Source organism: Athene cunicularia (assembly GCF_003259725.1).
Source record: "Athene cunicularia isolate RWA chromosome 5 unlocalized genomic scaffold, athCun1 chr5_part1, whole genome shotgun sequence".
NCBI classification, from domain to species: domain Eukaryota; kingdom Metazoa; phylum Chordata; class Aves; order Strigiformes; family Strigidae; genus Athene; species Athene cunicularia.
This window is the reverse complement of record NW_020799101.1, coordinates 13,663,250-13,683,813: the sequence shown is the minus strand read 5'-3', so window position 1 is coordinate 13,683,813 and position 20,564 is coordinate 13,663,250. Positions and strand designations below refer to the sequence as shown.

At 36.4% G+C, this 20,564-nt stretch overlaps 1 protein-coding gene across 19 annotated transcripts in view; it reads left to right on the top strand.

Moving 5' to 3' along the window:
- Positions 1–20,564, top strand: part of EML1 (echinoderm microtubule associated protein like 1) — a 130,714-nt gene that overhangs the window by 68,708 nt on the left and 41,442 nt on the right. For 7 of the 19 annotated variants that reach the window (XM_026848924.1, XM_026848928.1, XM_026848927.1 and 4 more), the window contains exons 2-7: positions 5,358–5,540; positions 10,973–11,105; positions 13,090–13,107; positions 16,677–16,727; positions 17,035–17,070; positions 19,915–20,049. In XM_026848924.1, the coding sequence (XP_026704725.1) occupies positions 5,358–5,540; positions 10,973–11,105; positions 13,090–13,107; positions 16,677–16,727; positions 17,035–17,070; positions 19,915–20,049 (556 nt within the window). The remainder of the gene's footprint in view (positions 1–5,357; positions 5,541–10,972; positions 11,106–13,089; positions 13,108–16,676; positions 16,728–17,034; positions 17,071–19,914; positions 20,050–20,564) is intronic. The other 12 variants (XM_026848932.1, XM_026848918.1, XM_026848931.1 and 9 more) reach the window with 8 other exon arrangements.

The window sequence follows — 20,564 nt, the reverse complement described above, 5'->3', positions numbered from 1 at the left end:
TAATAAATGCTATTCTTAACTTTCTCTCCTTTGGTGTCATGGGCTTGTTTAGCAGCTATTGTTCTGCCATGCAGTTGGCTGCCTGCTGGGGGCGGGGGGAGGAAATTCCTTTCTGTCCATGTGCTTGTTTCATAAAGCTGTAGTAGGAATCCTGAAGTACATAGTGATTTCCAAGGAATGTAAATACTTGTACCAATTAATTTCAGGAGAAGTGCAGAGCATGATACACTTACCAATATCTCTCAATGACAGAAAGTATTCCTACCGGCTGAGCTCAATTCAGGCTTGGTGACACAATCTGTATCTTTATGCTAGAAGAAGGGCATCTTTGTGTAAAGGTGATGCTGCCTTTTCATTGCCATCCTCTGTCATGTTTTTCATCACCTGGATTATCTTTAATTCTTGCTGAGACTACTGCTGGAATTTACTATCCCCAGAAGGCTTAGATTTTCTTTTCTGAAGTCCTGCAGAGTGTCTAAATTCAGGGACAACTCTTGTGAAGACTTTAAATTGCAGCTTTTAAAGTGTCTGGCAACCGCACCCCTATTGTACTAGGTACTCTACAAACATAATGCACAGAATATACCCTGAAAAGTTTTGGAAGTGCCTAATGTACAATTTGATCCTGTTAATTGATGCTCCAAAGAGACCATGTAGATTGAATAAACTCAGATTTGTTTGCTGGTCTTTTGAGAATCAGTACCTAATGTTATCACTACTTAATTAGCTGCCCTGGTCTGAGCTGGACAAGATAGTCTCAAAATTAATGTCTGCATAAGGCAAAGATGGAATGTGTTTAATGAAGTAGTTCTTCTGGGAGGAAAAGCCAAGTCTATTTTAATTATTTCCTACACCATTAACATACAGTTCAGATTTAGGTTTTCCAGCAGATAACATCTATAGAAAATATACATTTTAATATTCTTCCTTCTAACTAATAGTGTAAGTATGTCATTTTGCTTTAGCCTACATACAGTGAAATAATATTGAAATCATTCTTGTAAACAGCGTACATGTCCTGTTGTTGGCTCTGCTTCAGATGTTTCTTCACATTTGGCTAAGTTCACGTAATAAATTGCTGAAAAACTGGAAGACGCTCTGGAAGCAGATTAATCATCTGACTCAGTATTGTCTTTTAGTTTGCCACAAGAAATCTTTCCAATCTATGAGATCATGGATTAGCTGGTTGGAAAACTAAAGAGAGGCATGAAGATCATTCCCTTTTTTTGCTGCTTTCTCTTTGAAACCTGCAGAATCTCAGCAAAGCATAAATGACAAATGACTCTTCCTTCTAAGCTTTACCACAAATACATATTATGATCAAAAATCAGGCATCTGAGTTGATACCCCCTCGTTTTATCTAATTTTGGACATTGTAGGTGGCATTTATCTCATAAGATGCAGCTTTACATGTTTGAGACAGTGATTTAGAGTTGCATTATAATCCATGAAAAGAAATGAACACATGTAGAATGTGATCCACTTCAAATTTCTGAAAACAGGTTACATAAGTTTTACTTCAAAAGTCCTTTTTCTTCCTATTGGTGAAAAACGAGGCAATGATTAAGTCAAACATGCTGTTGATGCTGTTGATGAGGGTGATATGGTGTCTGTTCTGTCTGTCCATGGGCAAAAATAGTGATAATGACTGATATATAGATCTATAATTCAAAGAAAATTGTTTGGATTTATAGTCTCCCTCGTATGCCTTTCAAGACGGTGAACATTTGTGGATTTTATGAGAGCTAGATTGCAAAGAGGTCACCAAATCTAAGTATATTGACACTAGTAAAGAGTTGTTAATGTTATTGAATTTAACATCACAAAAAGTAACATGTATTGACATCATTATATTCTTACTATATTATAAAACTGCAGTAAGGTTTGTGTATTTTTGCTGCAAATGTCTATCTATGTGTATTTCTTTTAAAAGCATGCTTTTTATTTACTTGGATTTACCTGGGGTGTTTTGAGGATCTTTACATCGTTACTATAAAGCGCTTTTCTCTCAGTTACTGTAACTGCACAGCCGAAGTGCACTTGTTAGCCAGCTGTCGTGTGTGCATGTGAGGACCCTGTGAAGGAAAATATAGCCACAGGCTGGACCACCCCAAGGCACAGCATTTGGTGGCCTCTTGGTACCCCTCAGCTGCCTTCCTCCAAACCCCCTGTGCTCCTCTCTCAGCCTGCTCTCTGTGAGTTCCTTGAGGATATGCTTTATCTCTGAGAAATCATGGAATTAGGTGCTATAAAATGTATATTCAGTTTCAATTTAATGTTGGCTTGGGAACAATAATAACAAGATGGCTCTACTTGAAGTCTAAATTGCATTACAAATGTGTGCTAAAAATTTCCTTGCAAGTGTTCTCTGCTGTGAGGATGAGCTGTATACTGCAGAGGCAGATCATAAATTAGGCTAATAATATAGCTTCTGCTGTTGTGGGCAGAGCAGATGACATGTATTGTGACTTTTTTGTTGTTGTTTAGTTAGTTTGTAACGTTATTTTTTTCTTTTCTGATGCCATATCCCTTTGTTTATTTGGCTGCATTGAAGTTGCAGCTTTATTGCTCAATATACTCAGATATAATGATCTCAATAGCAAGAACATTCCATCCTTTACTTGCATAAAAAACAGGTTATGCTTATTTTATAATTGAACTTTGCATTCTTCAGAAAACATAGTTGTATTCTGGGTCCTTTTCTAGCTTACTTGTATAGGCATGTAAAGGGAAGGCAAAGTGAAGTGTGACTTCTTGTCTTTAGTTGCAGTATTACTGAAAGTTGTTATAAATGTTATTCTCTGCATTGTTGGAAGGGAACTGCATCCAGCCAGGTAACAACCATAACAAAGCAAATTGTAGGTTGCAGCAAGGATGAGGGTTGTGTTCCCAAGGGCCAGGAAGAACAGTGATGGCAGAAGACACAGCCACGCTCTGTCCAGAGGAATGGTCTGATGGTGCCTGTTGGTCAGCAAGGATGCAAGGGGAAGAGTCACAGTGGCAGCTGGGAGAAGGGGGAAGAAGAGAGATGTACATCTTAATAGTTATTAGCCGGAGTGATTTCTTATGGGACTAAACCGGTGCTGCTGATTTACTACATGAAGATTTATGTTTGGGCAAAATTACTGTTTCTACACACTTAAAAATTAGTGAAATTGATACTTCAATGAGGATGTTTTCTTCTGTAACAAGGGCTAGATCATTTCAACAACAACCAATTTCTCCCTGGATTTCCTTCTCTGTCCCGAATTTGGGAATTGGCTATTTCTCGTTGACTGAATTCAGAAGAAAACTATGCCTTGTCGTTATTGAATTTGGCAGAATGGCTGAAGTTTGAATTTGGCTTGTATTGGTTAAATCAAGCTTTTGATTTGGTTGCCTATTGTCCAGTATGCTAATTCCTGTTATTTCCAGCTGAGTTAAAGTGTAAAGTCATTAGAGCAGCGTGGGCCTTTTGTTTGTACAAGGAAAGGTTAAGTTCTGCAGGCAGCTCATACTGCTGCCAGCAGTTTGGGGATTAATTACCTGTAACAGCTGCAGGACAGAGTCCTTTTCTGAGCAGAAGTCTCATTAGGCCAAAGTTTGGAAAGCTTTGTCGTGGGGAAAGTTTCTCAGCATTTGTCAGGAACTTCAGTTCTGACTGAGTTTGTTCAGAACTGAATTCTTATATTACCACTATGTTCAGCCTAATAATATCCTAATGTTGATGTTTTAAATATGCTCTGAAAATCCTATAACAGAATAAACAAGCAATTTAAACTATGTTAGGCTGCAACTATTTATGGACTTTCAGTATTGTTACAGTCTTTGTTTCTGATTCAGCTTTTGGTAACTGCATGTATCTGAGTGTGAGGGGTAAGGAAGCCAAAATGCAGTTTACAAACAGATTTCAAAAATTGTTTGTCTTGGGCTGGTTTGGAGATGAATAGGTTATTATTATTTTCTAAAATTTTGAATACAATTTTTCACCAGACCCTTCTGATTAAAAGTTTGTATGTAGCATCATTTTTGGACATACTTTTAAGTGCATCAGAAGCTGTTGTTGTCCTGGTTGAAACACTTTGTTTTAAAATTCAACACTTGTTATTATTATGCACAAGCCATTTAACTTGCATTTTATGCCCTAATACAAAAGAAGTAGAAAACTCTGGTTTGGAATGGAGGAGAGTTGAGTACACAGAAGAAATGAAAGTAAATACCAGCTTCTTCACAAAGAGAGATTGGCTTTAACAGGAGAAATACGTGCTGTGGACTTGTGTTAGGAGTGAGGGAGAAGTCAATTATGATTTTAGATTGCAGCATAAATAACCATTTTTGCTAAAGTTTAACTTACTGAGTCTTCAAATGAAAGCTATAATCCAGTCATCACTTGACTAACATTACTTAAAATGATCCAGTAAGTTCACACCTAACTTAAAAAAAAGTTTCAAATTCACCTAGTTAATAAAACCTTGCAATTCTCTTTAAAAACTGCACAGTTTTTTTCTAGTAGATACTGACTTTGACACCTTTGGCATTGCTTTTATCTTCCTTTCATCTTCTTTTTTCCAGTTTAATATTGTAAGAAATTACAATGTTTGTATGTGATAGGAACTTCAATGGAATGAAAGTGCTCATTTAGGAAAAATATTCTTATTACTAGTTTTGGGTGGAAAGAACGTGTAGTCCTCATCAGGGAGTTGCAGGCTTTAAGCTTCTGTGGTTTATTTTCCAAGTAATGGGTGAATTTTATGCTAAGTAATGACCTTTTCAGAATTTGCAGGCTAAATGCACAATTACTGAGTAATTCTGAATTTATTTAATGTTTCTATTTTGTCAGAGGGAATGTTCTCATAAGGCTGCTGGTACAAATTAGGAGTTAGCAGATGGGGTTAATATCTATTCTCCAGTCTGTGGACGATAACTTTAAAGTGTAAGCCTACCCATTGCTTACATATGTCTAATGTATACATTCTATCAAATATGTGAGAAAGAAAAATCTGGAAAGGTGTGTAGCATATCAGGAAGTATAACTTTCTATCTGAATGCCAGCCAGTGCCAGAATGTTGTGTTAAGCAGAACACCAAAGGGTGATGGTTGATCACTCTGGTTCAGACACGCAGATAATTGATAGTGGGGCAAATTAACAGTAAGTAGCCCTGAAGCCAACCTCATCATCACATCTTACTTATGTACTCATTTATTTAATTATATATTTTTTATTTCTACCTCTTTCTTTTGATCACTTAAAAACTTTCTTCCTCAAGAGGTCATCAGGTCTCAGAAACCCCTTTTTTTACCTGCAGCCATTTATATAAGGTATTCCTTGGTGGTTATACATTGTTGATAATGCATCTTTTTTTTGCTATTTTACTTAGATGACAGTGCCTCTGCTGCAAGCAGTATGGAAGTGACAGATCGCATTGCCTCTCTGGAGCAACGTGTCCAGATGCAGGAAGATGACATTCAGCTGCTCAAATCTGCCCTTGCTGATGTGGTTCGACGCTTGAATATTACAGAGGAACAGCAGGCCATGCAGAACAAGAAAGGACCTACCAAAGGTTTGCATTTCAGATACATCTAAAATAGGTAGTGCAATTCAATGAGTGGTTTACATGTATGAAGTTATTTGTTAGATCTTTGAAATACTCAAAATCAACAAACTGAAAATAACATACATTTGAAATTTAACCTGTTAAAGAGAACACATGAAAATCCGAGTGGTTAAATCTGTGAGCCTTCTGTAGTTCCCGTGAACCAGCAAAGCACTTGCATATTCTTCGTGCTTAATCTACATTTAACCATGGCTACCACTTCCTGACTTTTGATCGAGATTAGTTATAAACTCTTTATGGGAGGCATTGTCTTCTGTGGGGTTTTTTTGATCAAAAATTTTAATTAAATTTAAATAATTCATTAAAAATTTAATTAAAAAATGTCTTAAGTGTTTTTGGATGGTGCAGACATAGCCAAAGACGGAGCTCTGAGCTAGCACAGAGGTGAACTGACTGAGGAGATGGTTCAACACCAGGTGCCCAGCTCTGACGGAAAGGTAGAGCTGTGGTTGGTGCCTGACCCTGTTCCAGAGCCAGCAAGGTGACAGGTGAGACAGACGTTGCCACTGAGCAATGTGCTGTGCTGTGCCCATGTGCTGCAGTGTGCTCTCTCGGTTCCTGCTCTGCAAGAACAGCTTTGTCTGTATGCAGATCAGCAGAGTTGGAGTTGAAGATCCAGCACTTTGCAGTTGTAAAGGTTTATTAGAACCCAACCAGTGTGATTTACTGTGGTCTGTGGGGCTGCCTATCTGCAGTTTAGCAGAAAACCACAAGGTATTTTGGGTAGTCTTAGGAGTGAAAGTGGTGGCAACCTTGATGTGGAAGGAAAGTATGGCTGACTTCACAGGCTCTCTGTTGTTTAAATTAAGAAACTTTTTCTTTCTGGGTCCTGATAAGTATTAATATAAATTAAAACCTTAATTCACGTTGGAAATATAAGTAATTATGGATTCATAGTTTTCTCAGATGGAAATTAGGACTTCTTTTCATCTCAGTTACGTATTTGTGACTTTGCAGCAGATGTTTACTTTTGGACATTGATTTAACAGAATAGGTAATAAACTACTTAATTTGCTGAACTGAGATGTCATGTTTATTATAATGTTTTGTGTCTGGAGATGAGGAAAGGAGAAAGGGACAGAATTACAGAGCCAGTTTTGTTGACTGTATAGCATGCTAGTTGTCGAATAGAATACGCAGTAAGAGTCTGTGATCTTGTTTTCCTGTTCTCTTCCCTTTCTAGTGTATTGTCCTCATTTTGTCTTTGTTTTAAAAAAAAAAATATCAGAAAAGTTAAATGTTACTAAAGATAGCCTCCACTGTGATAAAATGTTCCACCAAATCTGGTTGTACAAGGGATTAAGAGGCTTTATGTTGCCTGTAAAATAGATATTGTCTGATGCATGGAGGAAACAAAGTCGAGTAATTATTACTGAGTTGTAACCAAATCAGTTGTTCTTGTCTGCTGGCTTTACTTAGCAAAATACAGACCAGAATTTCATGGATTCTGTGAGCAGAGTTGAACTCTAAATCAGGACATGCTTTCTTGGTTGTAGCAGATTGTTAAAGCCATAGTTCAATGTACATTGAGGAAAAGCTGCTGTAAGCCTATTCCTCTGCCTTCTATGGCTGTTTTTTGGTTTTGGGTGGGTTTGTTTTTTTTTTTTTTGGTTTAAATGTGTATATGGTATGGATACTTCTTAATGTGTGTGTAAAATGACAGTGTAAGAAGTTTTACTGTGATAATGCAAATAGAGGACTACAAATGTCAATTGCTTTTTCATTACAAATTACTGAAATGAGTCCTGATAATTGCCAATTAAAACCACCTAGTTTCTGGAAATAATTGCTACTGTAACAATTTATGTCAAAAACTTTAATTTTACTATATATCAGTTGTATCATTAGTGTATGGTCAGCCTTATTAAACATAATCTATAATGTGAAACAGAATCTGAAGTATCCTGATCGTTTGTTTCTCCCAGATGTTTTGTCAGATATGATATATTTCACTTGATGGCCTATTTTTCCTATAGTAAGAATGAATTTATAGTAGGAATGTATAATGAATTGCATGCAATTACTTAGCATAAGACTAAATTGAATTTCAATGTTTTAACTTGGAATAGCATTACAGAGGCTCCTGATGAAGACTTTTAGTAGAGGGGTTTGCTCAGACACGGGCACTGGTGTGGTGGCTTCTTGTGTTTTACCAGTTGGGCTGCATGGACTTTATTTGTTTTCTTTCTGTTTATCATTTGGTGACTAATTTCAATTTAGAATTGTAAAAAGTGGAATCCGATCTCACAAAGTGTCACAAAACTCTTGTCCATGCAAACTGGGGTTTGGAGCATATTGTATGCTGCTTCTTCCATTTGATCTATAGATGAAGTACATCAGGATTAAAAGTGTGTGTGTGTTGGGGGAGGTTCGTGCCTTTGGAAAAGCAGGATTCCCAATGTATGTTTTAAAGTCTGGAACAAGAAGCTTCAGGGGCCAGAAGACAAGACTATATTTTTCTGAGTACTTCAGATTTAAAATGGATTTAAAGATTTCATGTTTAAGGCTTTCAAACCTATAATGGAAAAAAGCTTGAACTTGTTTTCAGTCTTTGTATTCTTGTTCTAGACTTGAGCTAGGCAGCTTAAAAGTATCACAGAAAGCAAGCTGCTTATCTTGTCCATTTGTGGAGCTCCTTCACTAATGGTGTTTTGGGTTTTTGTTTGGTTTTTTTTTGTCTCATTTAATTCAGTTACTTGGAGTTCAGTATGGCTTCCTGCCTTTGTTTTACTTGTGTTTGTTCTTTCCTTTTGCAATTATTGGTTTGTTTGTAAACTTAACAGCCCTATTAATCCATAGATCAGAGTATGATTAAAAAAGCTGCTGCTGAGGCTGATAAACATGTCAGTCCTGCTACCACAGGTAAGACCTTGAACCAACAGAACTTCCAAAATAAACATTACTGACAAAGCAATAATACCAATGTGTTTGAGCTACTCACTTCTAACAGCAATGATATGTTTGGGGTTGTTTGAATGTGATGTCAGTTACCAGTGGTGTGAACTAGCTGTTGTAAATAAAACTAAATAGCTCCAGAGTGAATAGTGAATTAATTGAATAATGTGTAGTTTTTCTGTGTGCCCTGTAAGAGTTTCATGGTGTTGCTTTCTACACTAGCTAACCAGAGGGCTAGATCTTTATATCTCTGGTTCCAGAAGCATGGGTTCTGGGTTGGTGCTGGTTTTAAAGTAAAACCTCTGTTAAAGGTTGCAGAGTTTATTCTTGGCTGTTGCTAGTTTCGATTTCATAAGGTTAGGAGTGTAAACAGAGTCCAGCTAGTTCACTCCCACTACTTTTTAATAGGCATTTTTTTTATATAACTATAAAGAAGAAGAATATTTAAATAGTTTATTTAACTTTGGTTGTTCTAATTTGTGATCTCAAAGCCTTAATAAAATTTTGTAAGCTACAGGAATCTTGTCAAGAAACAAGTCCACAACTGCTTAACTTGTAGCTATATGGGATTCTGTAGTACGCAACAGAATCACTTCTGTACTTATAGATTAGTTATGGCATTGCAGCAGTTTGTCAGGAAACAAGTAGTGTCCACAAGAAACTGTAGAAATGATTTCATTTGGAAGAATGAATACAGTAGAATTAAATATGATCATGATATCTGAATCCCTCAATAAATAAAAACAGGCATGAGAAGCCAAAGTACAGTAAATTTTGGGTGTTTTGTATAAATTGTAAAGACAGCATTAGTCTGTTAAAATAGACCATGGAAGGCTGAGGCTGGAGGGCACCATGAAGTCATTTCAGTCTTGTTTAGCCTTTCCTTAAAGCTTCCCATAAAATCAGAGCGCCCATGCTCTTCCTGTCCTTGGTAAGGACTTTACTGTCTTGTTCTATCAATCTTCTGTGGTTATAGGCTCTCCGATCCTCAGTGGGCATGGAGAAAAATCTTCTTTTTCTTTTTTTTTTTTTTTTTTTTTTTTTTTTTTTTTTCATGTCATCCTACTTCTTCTAAGCCAAATAAGCCATGTTCCTTTAGTATTTCCCTGTAGGTTGTTTTCTAAATTTCTCTCCTCTGAACAAATAAATGATGAATACGTAACAAGTAAGCGTATAGTCTAACAAAGTTTCAAGACCAAATTTATTTTGAAAGTGGCATTCCCAAGTAGACTGTATTTATTGACCTAATCTTCTCAAGGCACAGGCTTTCAATCTATCTTCTTTTGCTCAGTATATGAAAACTTCAGGTGAAAAAGTCAATAAATGCATGCCATCAGTGCTGCAATAAGGTATCATAATATAACCTAGGACCGCATACAATTGTCAATGTTTCAGTTCAGGTTTTTAGATTCTTTTTTCAGTCTATTTTCGAAGAGCATTTCATAGGTATTCTCTCTGCCATCCTCTCCAAGTTCAGTAGAATTTTATCTTGTGTTCCTTAAGTGACTTATGACTGCTGCCTTTTCTCAGGTGTTGTTTGTCTGAACACAGAGACTTTTGGCATCTTTACAAAGCTGGCTTGTGATGCAAAGTTCTGTCAAATCTTAGTGGTTCAGGCTTTCATCCCTGCTGTAGAGAGAGCACTAGTCATGTTTGTGCCTGTGTTTTCAGATTATGGTCCACTGTAGTTTTCATGTTTGTACACATTGCTTGCAGTTTTAACCACTGTTTGTTTTTGCAACTAATTTCTAACATACTTGAATGGGTCTTTTCCATTATTCTAATATTAATTACAAGTATGACATGTGTATCCTTTTTTGAGCCAGTGTTTGATCAGAAGAATGCAGGTAGATAATGTCAGCTCATTAAGTCCACTGTTCTGCTTATTTCAACTGCTTCTTCTGACTGAAGGGTAAAATTCCTTTCTGTCAAACATAAGCCCACATTCTTTGAAAGAAGACCTTTCTGGGGGAATAGGGATTTCTTAAAAGATCACTTGCTTGTGGAAAACCTGCAAGAATGTTATGGGGTGAAAAGCAGGAGTTTCTGGGATGGCAACCTGCCTTTATTTCTGTCTCTCTTCTGAATGCTACCCAGGTAGGCAAGAGACTGATGCTCTCAAGAGAGTAGGATTGGTTTTGATGGCAACTACCTTTGTACTTACCAGTAAGCTCCTTGAGCTAGGATAGAGTTTTACAAATGAGAGAGGTTATAGAATTCTGTGCTTAATCCATATGCAGATGATTTGCTCGATATTATTATTATTATTATTATTATTATTATTATCATCATTATTATTATTAATAATAATAATAATAATTTTTAAATATCTCTTTGTTAAAACCCTCATCTGTGGTGAATTTGGTGATAGTGAAACAAAAATGGCATACTACACAAATACTTTAAAATATTCTCATGTTGTGTGCTGGGGAAAAAAGAAAAACGCATGAAAACAATTATTTCATCTTGTGCTTGTTTTACAGCAAGACCGCTGGTTCAAACCCTGCCTTTAAGGACTACTGTTAATAATGGAACTGTGTTACCAAAGAAACCAAGTGGCTCTTTACCTTCCCCATCAGGAACCAGAAAGGAAACTGTATCACCAGCAGCAAAAAGGTATGCATCTATCAGAAACCTTGTAATTGCAAAATTGAAAAGAAGGTATATCTCGTCTTTTAAGCTTCTAGATACTAGTTTTTTGTTACTTGCAAAGAAACAGTCTAAATATTTCATTCAGAAGGAAAAGGAGAGGTGAATTTCATTCTAAGAGGCTTTAAACTTATTTGTTGTAATTATAACTGAGCTTATTACCATGAATATCGAAAGAATGCACAGTGCTTGGTCTGCTGGTTTGTATTATTTTCTTGCTACTACAGGCTAGAATATAGAGAATAAAGCATTCCTACTGTGCTGTTGCATAACATGACATGAAAAGTAGTGCAAGAATTCTTTTAGTAGCTGGTAGAAAATATATAGTCTGTAGAGAAACTGTGCTATCTTTACAAATCAGTATGTTACCTTTGGTGGTTATCTCTCACTAAAAATTATCATAGAAACTGCATGTGCAATGTTAGAAGCATCTCAGGGAGGAGGAAAATTCTATGCCTAGCATATATTTATGCAAATGAAAACATCCATCTTTAGATATCTTACCATTAGCATGTATTTAAGTCCTTTTAAATTACTGCTCTGTCTCAATTTGCTTTATGTGTCTGTAGTTGTTTTTAATTGGGCTACATGGTTTATACATCTAGGTTATAAGGAATGCAATCGATTGAGTGCAGCGAGTTCAAGTTGAATGTTACAGTTACTGTGGTGCTAATCTGCTGTTGTTTAGTTGTGTTTTTTGGTTTTTTTTAACATTTCTTTTGTTGTATGTCATCTTCAGCTTTTTGTAGTGATGATGCTGTCAATTCTGAGGAGGGCAAGTGGTGGAGATGAGAGCATTAACCTGCTAAGATCTGAGGTCTCTTTTGTACAGAGAATTTTTCCTTGAAGGGTGATGGTGACTAATTATATGCCACTCTTTGTTACTGTATTGAAGAGGACTAATTTTCCAGGAAACTCCAGGTTTTTTTAATGTAAAGAAGAGAGAAGCTATGCTGTGCATAGTTAAAATTGGAAAATACCATATTTGTTGTGTCGCACAAATGAACTCCTGTGAGCTCCTATGAACTGGGGCTTGCTACAGCTGTAGGTTTCGTCAGGTTGGCCTGAATCAGCCCTTCGAGATAGGAAGAGGAAGGCAAATACTGTATAAACTGTTCAATTATCAGAATTACATTATCAGAATTTTGAAAACAGGTGAAAGAACAAATTATTTTTTCTTAATTCTTGTAATTTAATTCTCACTAATAAAGTTTCAAGTGATAATTATAAAACACATGAGAGAGCACAAGCATTAGCAGACCTCACTTGTGTACAGAGGGGGTGACTCCTGAGTCTCTACACACCATCTCTAAGGTTCAGAATAGGACTTTTTGCTCCAGAGTAGAGTGGTCAAGATCATACTCGTGCTTTCTCTATTCTGAGAATCCTTTGCGTAATTCCGGTGGTCCATCAGGTATTGTCTGCAGCCTGTAGGCGTTATCCTAGCTCAGGATCCCTGTGGATGACTGACACCCTGCAGTCCTTCCACATGACCCATCTGCAGTCTGAATACCCAGAGTGCCAGAGGGAAAGTCCTTAAGGACCATTCTTAGGGAGCATTTTTGGACTGTCTTGGCTCCTGTATGATAGGATCTTCCACATGATAAGGATTTAATATGCTTACTCCAATCTCTTTGCTGAAGCAGCTAGACTGAAGGTGCTTTAATATGCAGTATGAAAATGTATATTCAGTTTTGGAAAATAAAATAGACACATGGGCAGTTTTGCTGAAATAGATGGATACTTATTAAGAGTGCTTAGGAGAGCAGGGTTATGCCATGTCCTGAAAAAAGCAGTTATAAATCCAGGTGCTGTAGAATTCCTGTTCCCCTCAAATGCTCTAAAATTTTCTATGGATTGTATTTAATATGAAAATTTTGTTCTTTAATTTTATTTTTTATTAAATTATATTAAAATATATTTCTGTGCCTTGCCTATAAATACACTTCAGGAGGATGAGAGTGGAATGGTAAGGATTTCATCAATTAATTGTTGTACAAAACATTTTTTTTTGTAAATTATTCTCTACTCTTATCATTTAATAATGAACCTTAAAATGGCTGATGGGATTTCATGTTTTCATAGTAAATCGTGCTCCAAATATTCAGTATTCAAAGATGATGTATTAAGTGTTCCAAATAGCTTTCTTGGAAATAGTCAAGTAGATTAACTCATTATGCATTCATTAAGATGAATTCATTCATGGTTTGTATTTATACTGGACCCTTTTACCTTCAGGAACTGTATATGTCTATGCATAAAACAGTAATGGAAATACAACAGCAAGATCAAATAGCTTCCATTTTTTTAAGGGGTAGAACTTGTTTATTTGTGTTAGAAGCTTCATTCAGTGTTGAACAGTTTATAGATGGTGTGTAATTTTTTTAGTTCTGATTTCTAATAAGCAGTCATGTTTTTATAGTGCTCTATTCACATAAACTGATTCCAAAATTACTGCTGCTTTGTAGTGTAGATATTCGTTAGTCCAAAAGATGGTAATGTGTCATAGCAGCTTAAATTAGTATTAAATGTTTGTAGATGTTTTAAAACTTAATTTCTGCTTGGATACTTTTAATAGTTTTCCTATACAGCATAGGTCCAGAATTGAAAAATTTGAAATTTTTCAAAATATGAAAAAGGTAAAATTTTGAAAAGAAAAAGTTAAAGTAAGAAAGAAAAAAACATTTTTTTTCTGAGTGATTTTTCTCAACCTTTGGTTTGCTTTTGGGAATTACAAATATCTGCTAGGATTACTATAGTAGAAAATATAATCTTTATTTTTTTTCTTACCTATGACCATATTTCAAGAGAGGCGAACATCTAGGTGAACGGAGTCTTTCCCAAATGTTTTAGTGAACAGCCTTATGAAAAGGGGAATTACAAATAAATAACTTCTGATTCCTTCATTCTCTGATACTTTCATCATTTAGGTTAGGAAGTGTTTGATGTCTAATTGACATCAGTCTGCCCCTTGAAACAGTATGTCGTACATGTTTCTATAAATACATATAAATAATCTGCATGGGGACCAAGTGTGCATCCATACATTCCACTTCTTAGAAATAGGAGTACTTACTGTTATGTCTGCAGACACAATCTTATTTCATACAACAGCTGTATTTAAATGTGTTGGTTAACTCATTTGAACCCACAGGTTGGTATACGGTTTATCTGCCTTGCTGCATTACCAAGGAGATGCAGTTCAGAGTTCACTACATTTTCTGATTTCCCATTTAATATTTGAAATGGAAATTACTTCTTCTGGCAGAAATATAAAATTGGAGGTAATAAAAAAGGCTCGAGGCTGAAAGGGTGGAACTAGCAGGCTTTTATTTGAGTTCTGCCACATATTCTCTCTGTGACCTTATGCAAATCATTTAACCTCTATGCATATTGGTTTTCTGTATGTAAAACGTGTATCTCTGGATATCAGTAGGTTGTTATAGGGCCTAATGTGATAATTAGATCCAGATCTTGCAAAGTGTTGAGTAACCTCAACTGACTCTGACTTCAATTAGAATTGAGGGCACCAAACCCTGCTTCAGCATTCAGATCTCACATAGTCAACACCCAATTATCCAAGTTGAGGAAGGAATGGAATAACCTGAATAGAGCAAAAGCACAAATCCAAAACATAGGTCAATTGTATTATAAAAGTATATGGTGGTTATACAATGCAAGATAGAAGGCCTGGTGATACTGGAACCAAAATTTCTGGTCCAGCACCAACAGGCTCTGGTGCACTCAGGTGATGAGGTGCCATGTGAACAGAGCTGATGGCTTCCAGCTGCACGACAGCTAATTCAGAGCTGAAGTGATTTTGCCAGTGGGCTGGATAATCACCTGACACAGCTAATCACGAATTGCCTGCCTTTGTAAAGTGTTTCCAAGTTGTCTTCACAAAAAGCCTTTGCTGAGAGGATTTTATTTTAAATATAGTTACTTTTATGCTGTAGAAGTGTATAAGGTATTTTGAGTACCAGCTTTTTGAATGTGCCATATTTTTTTTCCTGAACTTTGTGCTTAGAATATTTATTTGAAATTTTCAGTCAGAATAAGATGAGTTTACTGTATCCTGAGCAGAACTTTCCCTTCCCTCTGCACTCTTTCTTTCACATGTAATGTGGCTTGAAGTTTGCTGCTTAACACTAAATTTGTCTTTGGAATTTGGCCAGTGCACAGTAGTAAGGTTTTGTGTTCCCTATTAAAATCTAGGGTTTTGTGACTTAGGCTAAGATAACTTTATTTCCAAGAGTTGAGGGGGGAAAAAGGAAAGAAAAAAAACCAAAAAACAAAACCACACCAGAAAACAAAACATAAGGGAAGAGAATGTAGACAGTACCTTTCCCAGTAGGGATGCTGCTGCAGGCTGCAGGCAAGCACATACTTTGCTTTTCAAAAGGAGACAATAAGTCATTCTTTCTTCCCCAGCAGATTGCAAAGTATTACGATGGTGCAAAACTCTGACAATGGAGATCAAAAGGAAGAAGCTGGAACAAAGAAAACATAAAGAGAGCTTTGTTTGTAGGGAGAATAAAATAGTTTAATATGATAAATTCCTGTTCTTCTAAACTCTAAACACATGGCCCCTAGGAAATTGTTCAGTAGCCCGGAATTGATGTTCTGTGGGGGCAGCAAGGGTTTGTAACTGGCACACACACAAACTCTGTATCGAACCTTCAGTTAAGTTCTATTTAACACTTGACTCTCAAGTAAGATTTTTTAAAATAAACAATATAAATTAAAAAATAAATCCCTCCCCATTGAACTTCAAGTGACAAAACTATTACACCACTTCCCTATGTCTCTAACAATTAAAAGTTATTAGTGCATTTTGCTCAAAGGCATAATGAAATTAAAGTCATATGTTATTCTTGAATTTATTCTAATTGATTTAAATGAGGGTCAGGAGTGCTAGACAAGTTTCAAAATATTATTAATATAATCAGTTACCGTCTTAAGAGCATTGGGCGTGATTTAAAAATTTATTTCATTAAAAAGCTATTTTATTTTTTTAAAAAAATTCGGTATTTAAGTATATGGGGTTTTTAAAATTTTGGCTAGATTTGTTCACCATAGTTCAGTAATGCAACCGGCTGAAACATTCATGCTATGCAGTGGTGTATATATATATGTATATATGAGGATTTATGTTTTTGTGTTTATTGTTGCTTTTTTAATAGTCTTTGTCTTCTAGCTGGATCATCTGTCATGTTTCTTCAGAAAGCCTCTTTGATTTTCTTTTTTATTTTCTTTTGAGTCTTTACCACTTTACAAATGATCAGTGTATTGGAGCATTGCTGAGATTTTGTCATTCAAAGATACATTGGTGTTCTTAAATGTATGGTTTGAAATGATCAAACATCTAACTGAGTCAATAAACACTGTGTTGTTTACTCTTGCACGTGACTTCATATCTTGAAAGCATGAGATTATGTCTTTGAATGTAAGTTTGTTTTAAATGTCCTGTTTCCACATTTTATTGTTGCATTCACTTTTTATTCTGCTTTGTTTACGCAACTCTCAATCTGGATTAAGCAGGTCTGTGAATCTTCTCAATGCATGCAAACTGAAAAAGCCTGCTCTAAGGTGAGGGATCCTTAATAGCTTTTTAGTGTTGAAGCTCAGTTGTTTTTCCTTTTCATTTTGGTTCAACACAAACATTAACATGGTAGAACTGTAATTATTATTCCCATTTTAAACATTTTTAGAAGTACGTGTTTAAAACTTTCTCATCATTGATGAATGCATTGCAAAATTCAGATAACAGTAATTTCAGTTGTGGTATCTGCATTATCTCATGCTAACATAATTTTTATTATAAGGGTGTTTCATTAAATAATGAAAAATATTAAATAATTGAAAATGCTCTCCTTCCATCTCCCTAATGTGGAAGCCAAATTCTGGAATCCAATTATACCCTTACAAACCTGTAAGTTAAATGAATATTTTCTGTCATTTTAAATTCCTCCTCTGGTGACAGTGTATCTAGTGTAGCTATGGATATAATCACTGGTGTTTAACACTATAGCACCAAAACGTGTATATGCCAAAACTGAGTTAATATAATGGAGTTATAATCCTCTTTTCCAACCACCTGCTAATACTTCTCACTGGGCTTTTGTTGTTGTTGTTGAAAGTTTAAAATAAATTTGTCAGAAGATAGCATTGCTAATTAGTATAAGCAGTAATGGGTGTAAGCCAAAAGAGTTTAAAAGAATTTTGTTCGTGTGGTTAAAGTAGTTTTTACACTGATATGAGACTTCATTATTCAGAAAGAAGTTAGCAATACACTTTTAAGCTTTAGTCCCACCCATTCATTTTTATCTACCAGTTCATCTTTTGAATGTTGACAGCTATAAAAATACCCCCCCAAGCAACATTAAAATTAGTTTAAAATTGCTTCTTTAACTTACATTTTTTCAAACATTAGTATAATTTGGTGATTTCCTTAATTTAATTGCAGTGTAGGCTGATACTGCCTCTTCTTTTCCTTAACCAGGAAAAGAACCCAAAGGAAAGGTTTGATCCTGAAAAATCACACAGAGCGGATGTTTTTGCAAGTATTGTATATAAAGCAGTGGATGGGCTCATGCTAATAAAGCTATTTTATGTGGAGCAAACATTTTCAGTATCAAGGCTTTATTTTTTTAACTGGAGTAGTATTAAATCAGATGATGTTATGAGAGATTCAGAGAAAGAGTTAAAATGTTAACAGTATATTATTTGATTTACTAGCAGAGGATTTTTCATGCATTTGGCATTGAGATGACTTAGATAATGTTAGGCTAGTGTAGGAGGCACTTATTTCTGAAATAAAGACAGAATTAAATTCTTTTTGCTGCCTTTTCTCTTCTCCTATGAATCTATTTTGTTCTGTGCCTGTGTGTAATGTTGCATTCTGCTTATTCTCTTATATTGCTCTCTCCACAGAAACAGTATTTTTTTCATTTCAGCTTAGTAATTTAAATTGTGCTTGTCTTAATGCAAAAATGCAGCACTGAACATTTGTCCTACCATTGCATGTTCCAGAAAGTTTTTTTGTCAAGCTACCCGAGATGCATCTTAACATGCATCTGCTCTGCGGATGTCCCTCTCAATGGGGGCTTCCTTCCTTTCAGAAGGGTGGTTGCTTTGCAGAAAGACTTCAGTTCTGCTGTTCCCATCGTTTCTGTAACAGAGCCTCAGCTGAGGTGTTGAAACATGCCCCTTCTTGCTGGTAAACAGACATGAGGGTGCAGGGACTTTTTTTATTTTTTAGAAAAAAGTGCATCAGTGGTGGTGTATAGTTGATAAGCTGAATATTTTTTGACTGGACAGAAAAGTCTATCTTATTTCCTTTAGTTATGAAGAGCCAATGCCTCTCTTTCTTACACCACACACAAAGTGGGACAGAGCCTGGGGAGCTGACTGATATAAGAGTAGGGATTGTTGTTAGGGGCTGATGGGGAGGTTTGGAATAGTCCTCAAGGATGCTTGAGGTACGCAGAGCAGCCATATGCTAAGCAGAGCATCCCTGGGGGTGTATGGAAGTCAAGGGGGAGTTGGCTGGGGATGATAAAAGTGGTGACTGGGGTGAGATTGGAACAGAAGGATTTGGGTAAAGGAGTGTAAGCTTGAAAGCAATCATTGGTGTCATTATCTTGTGGGGTGAGAGAGCCACCAAAAGTGGCCGTTTAATTATGGGGATGTTATGGGTAAAGGGAACATTTCTGTTCTGCTCTTTATAGGGGAGAAAACAGGACAGGAGTGGAGTGGGGGTAAAGGAGACCTTGACACTGAGTCCTGTCATTCAGTTGCTGCCGTGGGGGCGATTCCTGCCTTGGTCTGGGTAACATGGCCTGTGTCTCTCTGCTGCACAGGGAGCGCAGCAAAGTGAAAAGCATTGCCCAGCTCAGAGCCTCACCCTTAGCTGCTCCCTCTCCTGCCAGGAAGCACTGTTTTCAGAAGTGCTTTGGACTTCTGAATACCACAATGATTTGTCTCCTTTTAGGTGTAAGCTCTGAGTGGGCTTCTCTTAACTTACTAAGCAATGCTGCTTGTGTTTTGGCTCAGGTTTTTCCATGAGAGAGATGGATGTCTAAAGGGTGCCATAAAGTCATAATAGAGCTCCCTGATAGTTATCTTGGCAGGAAGGGTGGTTGAAAAATTAGAGTAAGGCAAGCTTTAAGCCTTTGAGAAACTTCTTGTCAGGAGATGTAGGGAGTTTTACCTATTTGTACATGTAAGTGGGAAGCATACATTTTTGACAAGCTAACAAAAAAACGCAGGCTAGCTCACCACTAGTTGCGCTTTGGGGTGTTTGAAAACTAACTTTGAACCACAGAATAATTGATACCGAATGAAGACACAAAGTGAGCTTGCTGGTGCTCAAATTTTGAGCTCCTTTTGGCATTCTCTGTAGTCTGGCTGGAGATGTCAGGTAATACACATTTTCTTTAATTTTTTCACTTTTTAAGAGAATCCAGAAGTCCAGAAATGTGGAGTGGTAGTCAGGGATTTGAAATGAGACCTGGAAAAAAGATATTGCAACTTAATCTATGATATTGGTTTAGCCCATCTTCTATTTTATGATTAGGGAAAAAGCTGTATGTTTGTTGCACCAGGTACTCAGCAAATCTCTTACGTCGGCTCTTTAACTAATCAAGTTATAATTAAAACCAAAATTATAGTTATTTTTATGGTCAGCATTCTACTTAAGTTTCTCAAAAATATTTGTTGTAGGGATATGTGCTTTTACAAGTACCACTGTAAAACTTGATCCTTTTTTTATTAGCACTGTTAAGAGAACCAGTTCAGCAGAGCGTGTGTCCCCAGGCGGTCGGAGGGAAAGCTATGGAGATTCCAAAGGGAGTCGCAACCGCACTGGATCCACCAGCAGTTCATCTAGTGGTAAAAAGAACAGTGAGAGGTAATGTCTAAATATCCATCTCCTTCCTCTGCCTGCTGTCCTAATAATAAAATTAGTTTCTTTAGTGAAATTAGTTTCTCTAGTTCAGCAAATATTGGGAGCTTTTTTAAAAAAAGCTCCGACAGTTGGACAAAAACACAGTTTGAAACATTTCAAATAAAACAGGTTTTCAAACTTAAATGAAATTTATTTGCCTTATTTCCAAACCATAAACAATGTGAGAACATCTGTTGCCCAGAAAAGTTTGTAATTATTAAACATGCCTTTTCCATGATCTTAGTGTTTTCCCTTGGTCTTCAAGTTCCTGGTTGTGGTGCATTGACCCCAGCTGGCAGCTAAGCACCATGCAGTCACTCACTCCCTCTCCCCCAGTGGGATGGCGGAAGAAATTAGGAAGAGACAAAGTAAGAAAACTCATAGGTTAAGATAAAGGCAGTTTAATAAGTAAGGAAAGAGGAAGAAAAAACAAGTGATGAAAAGCAATCACTCACCACCTCCCACATGTAGACTGATAC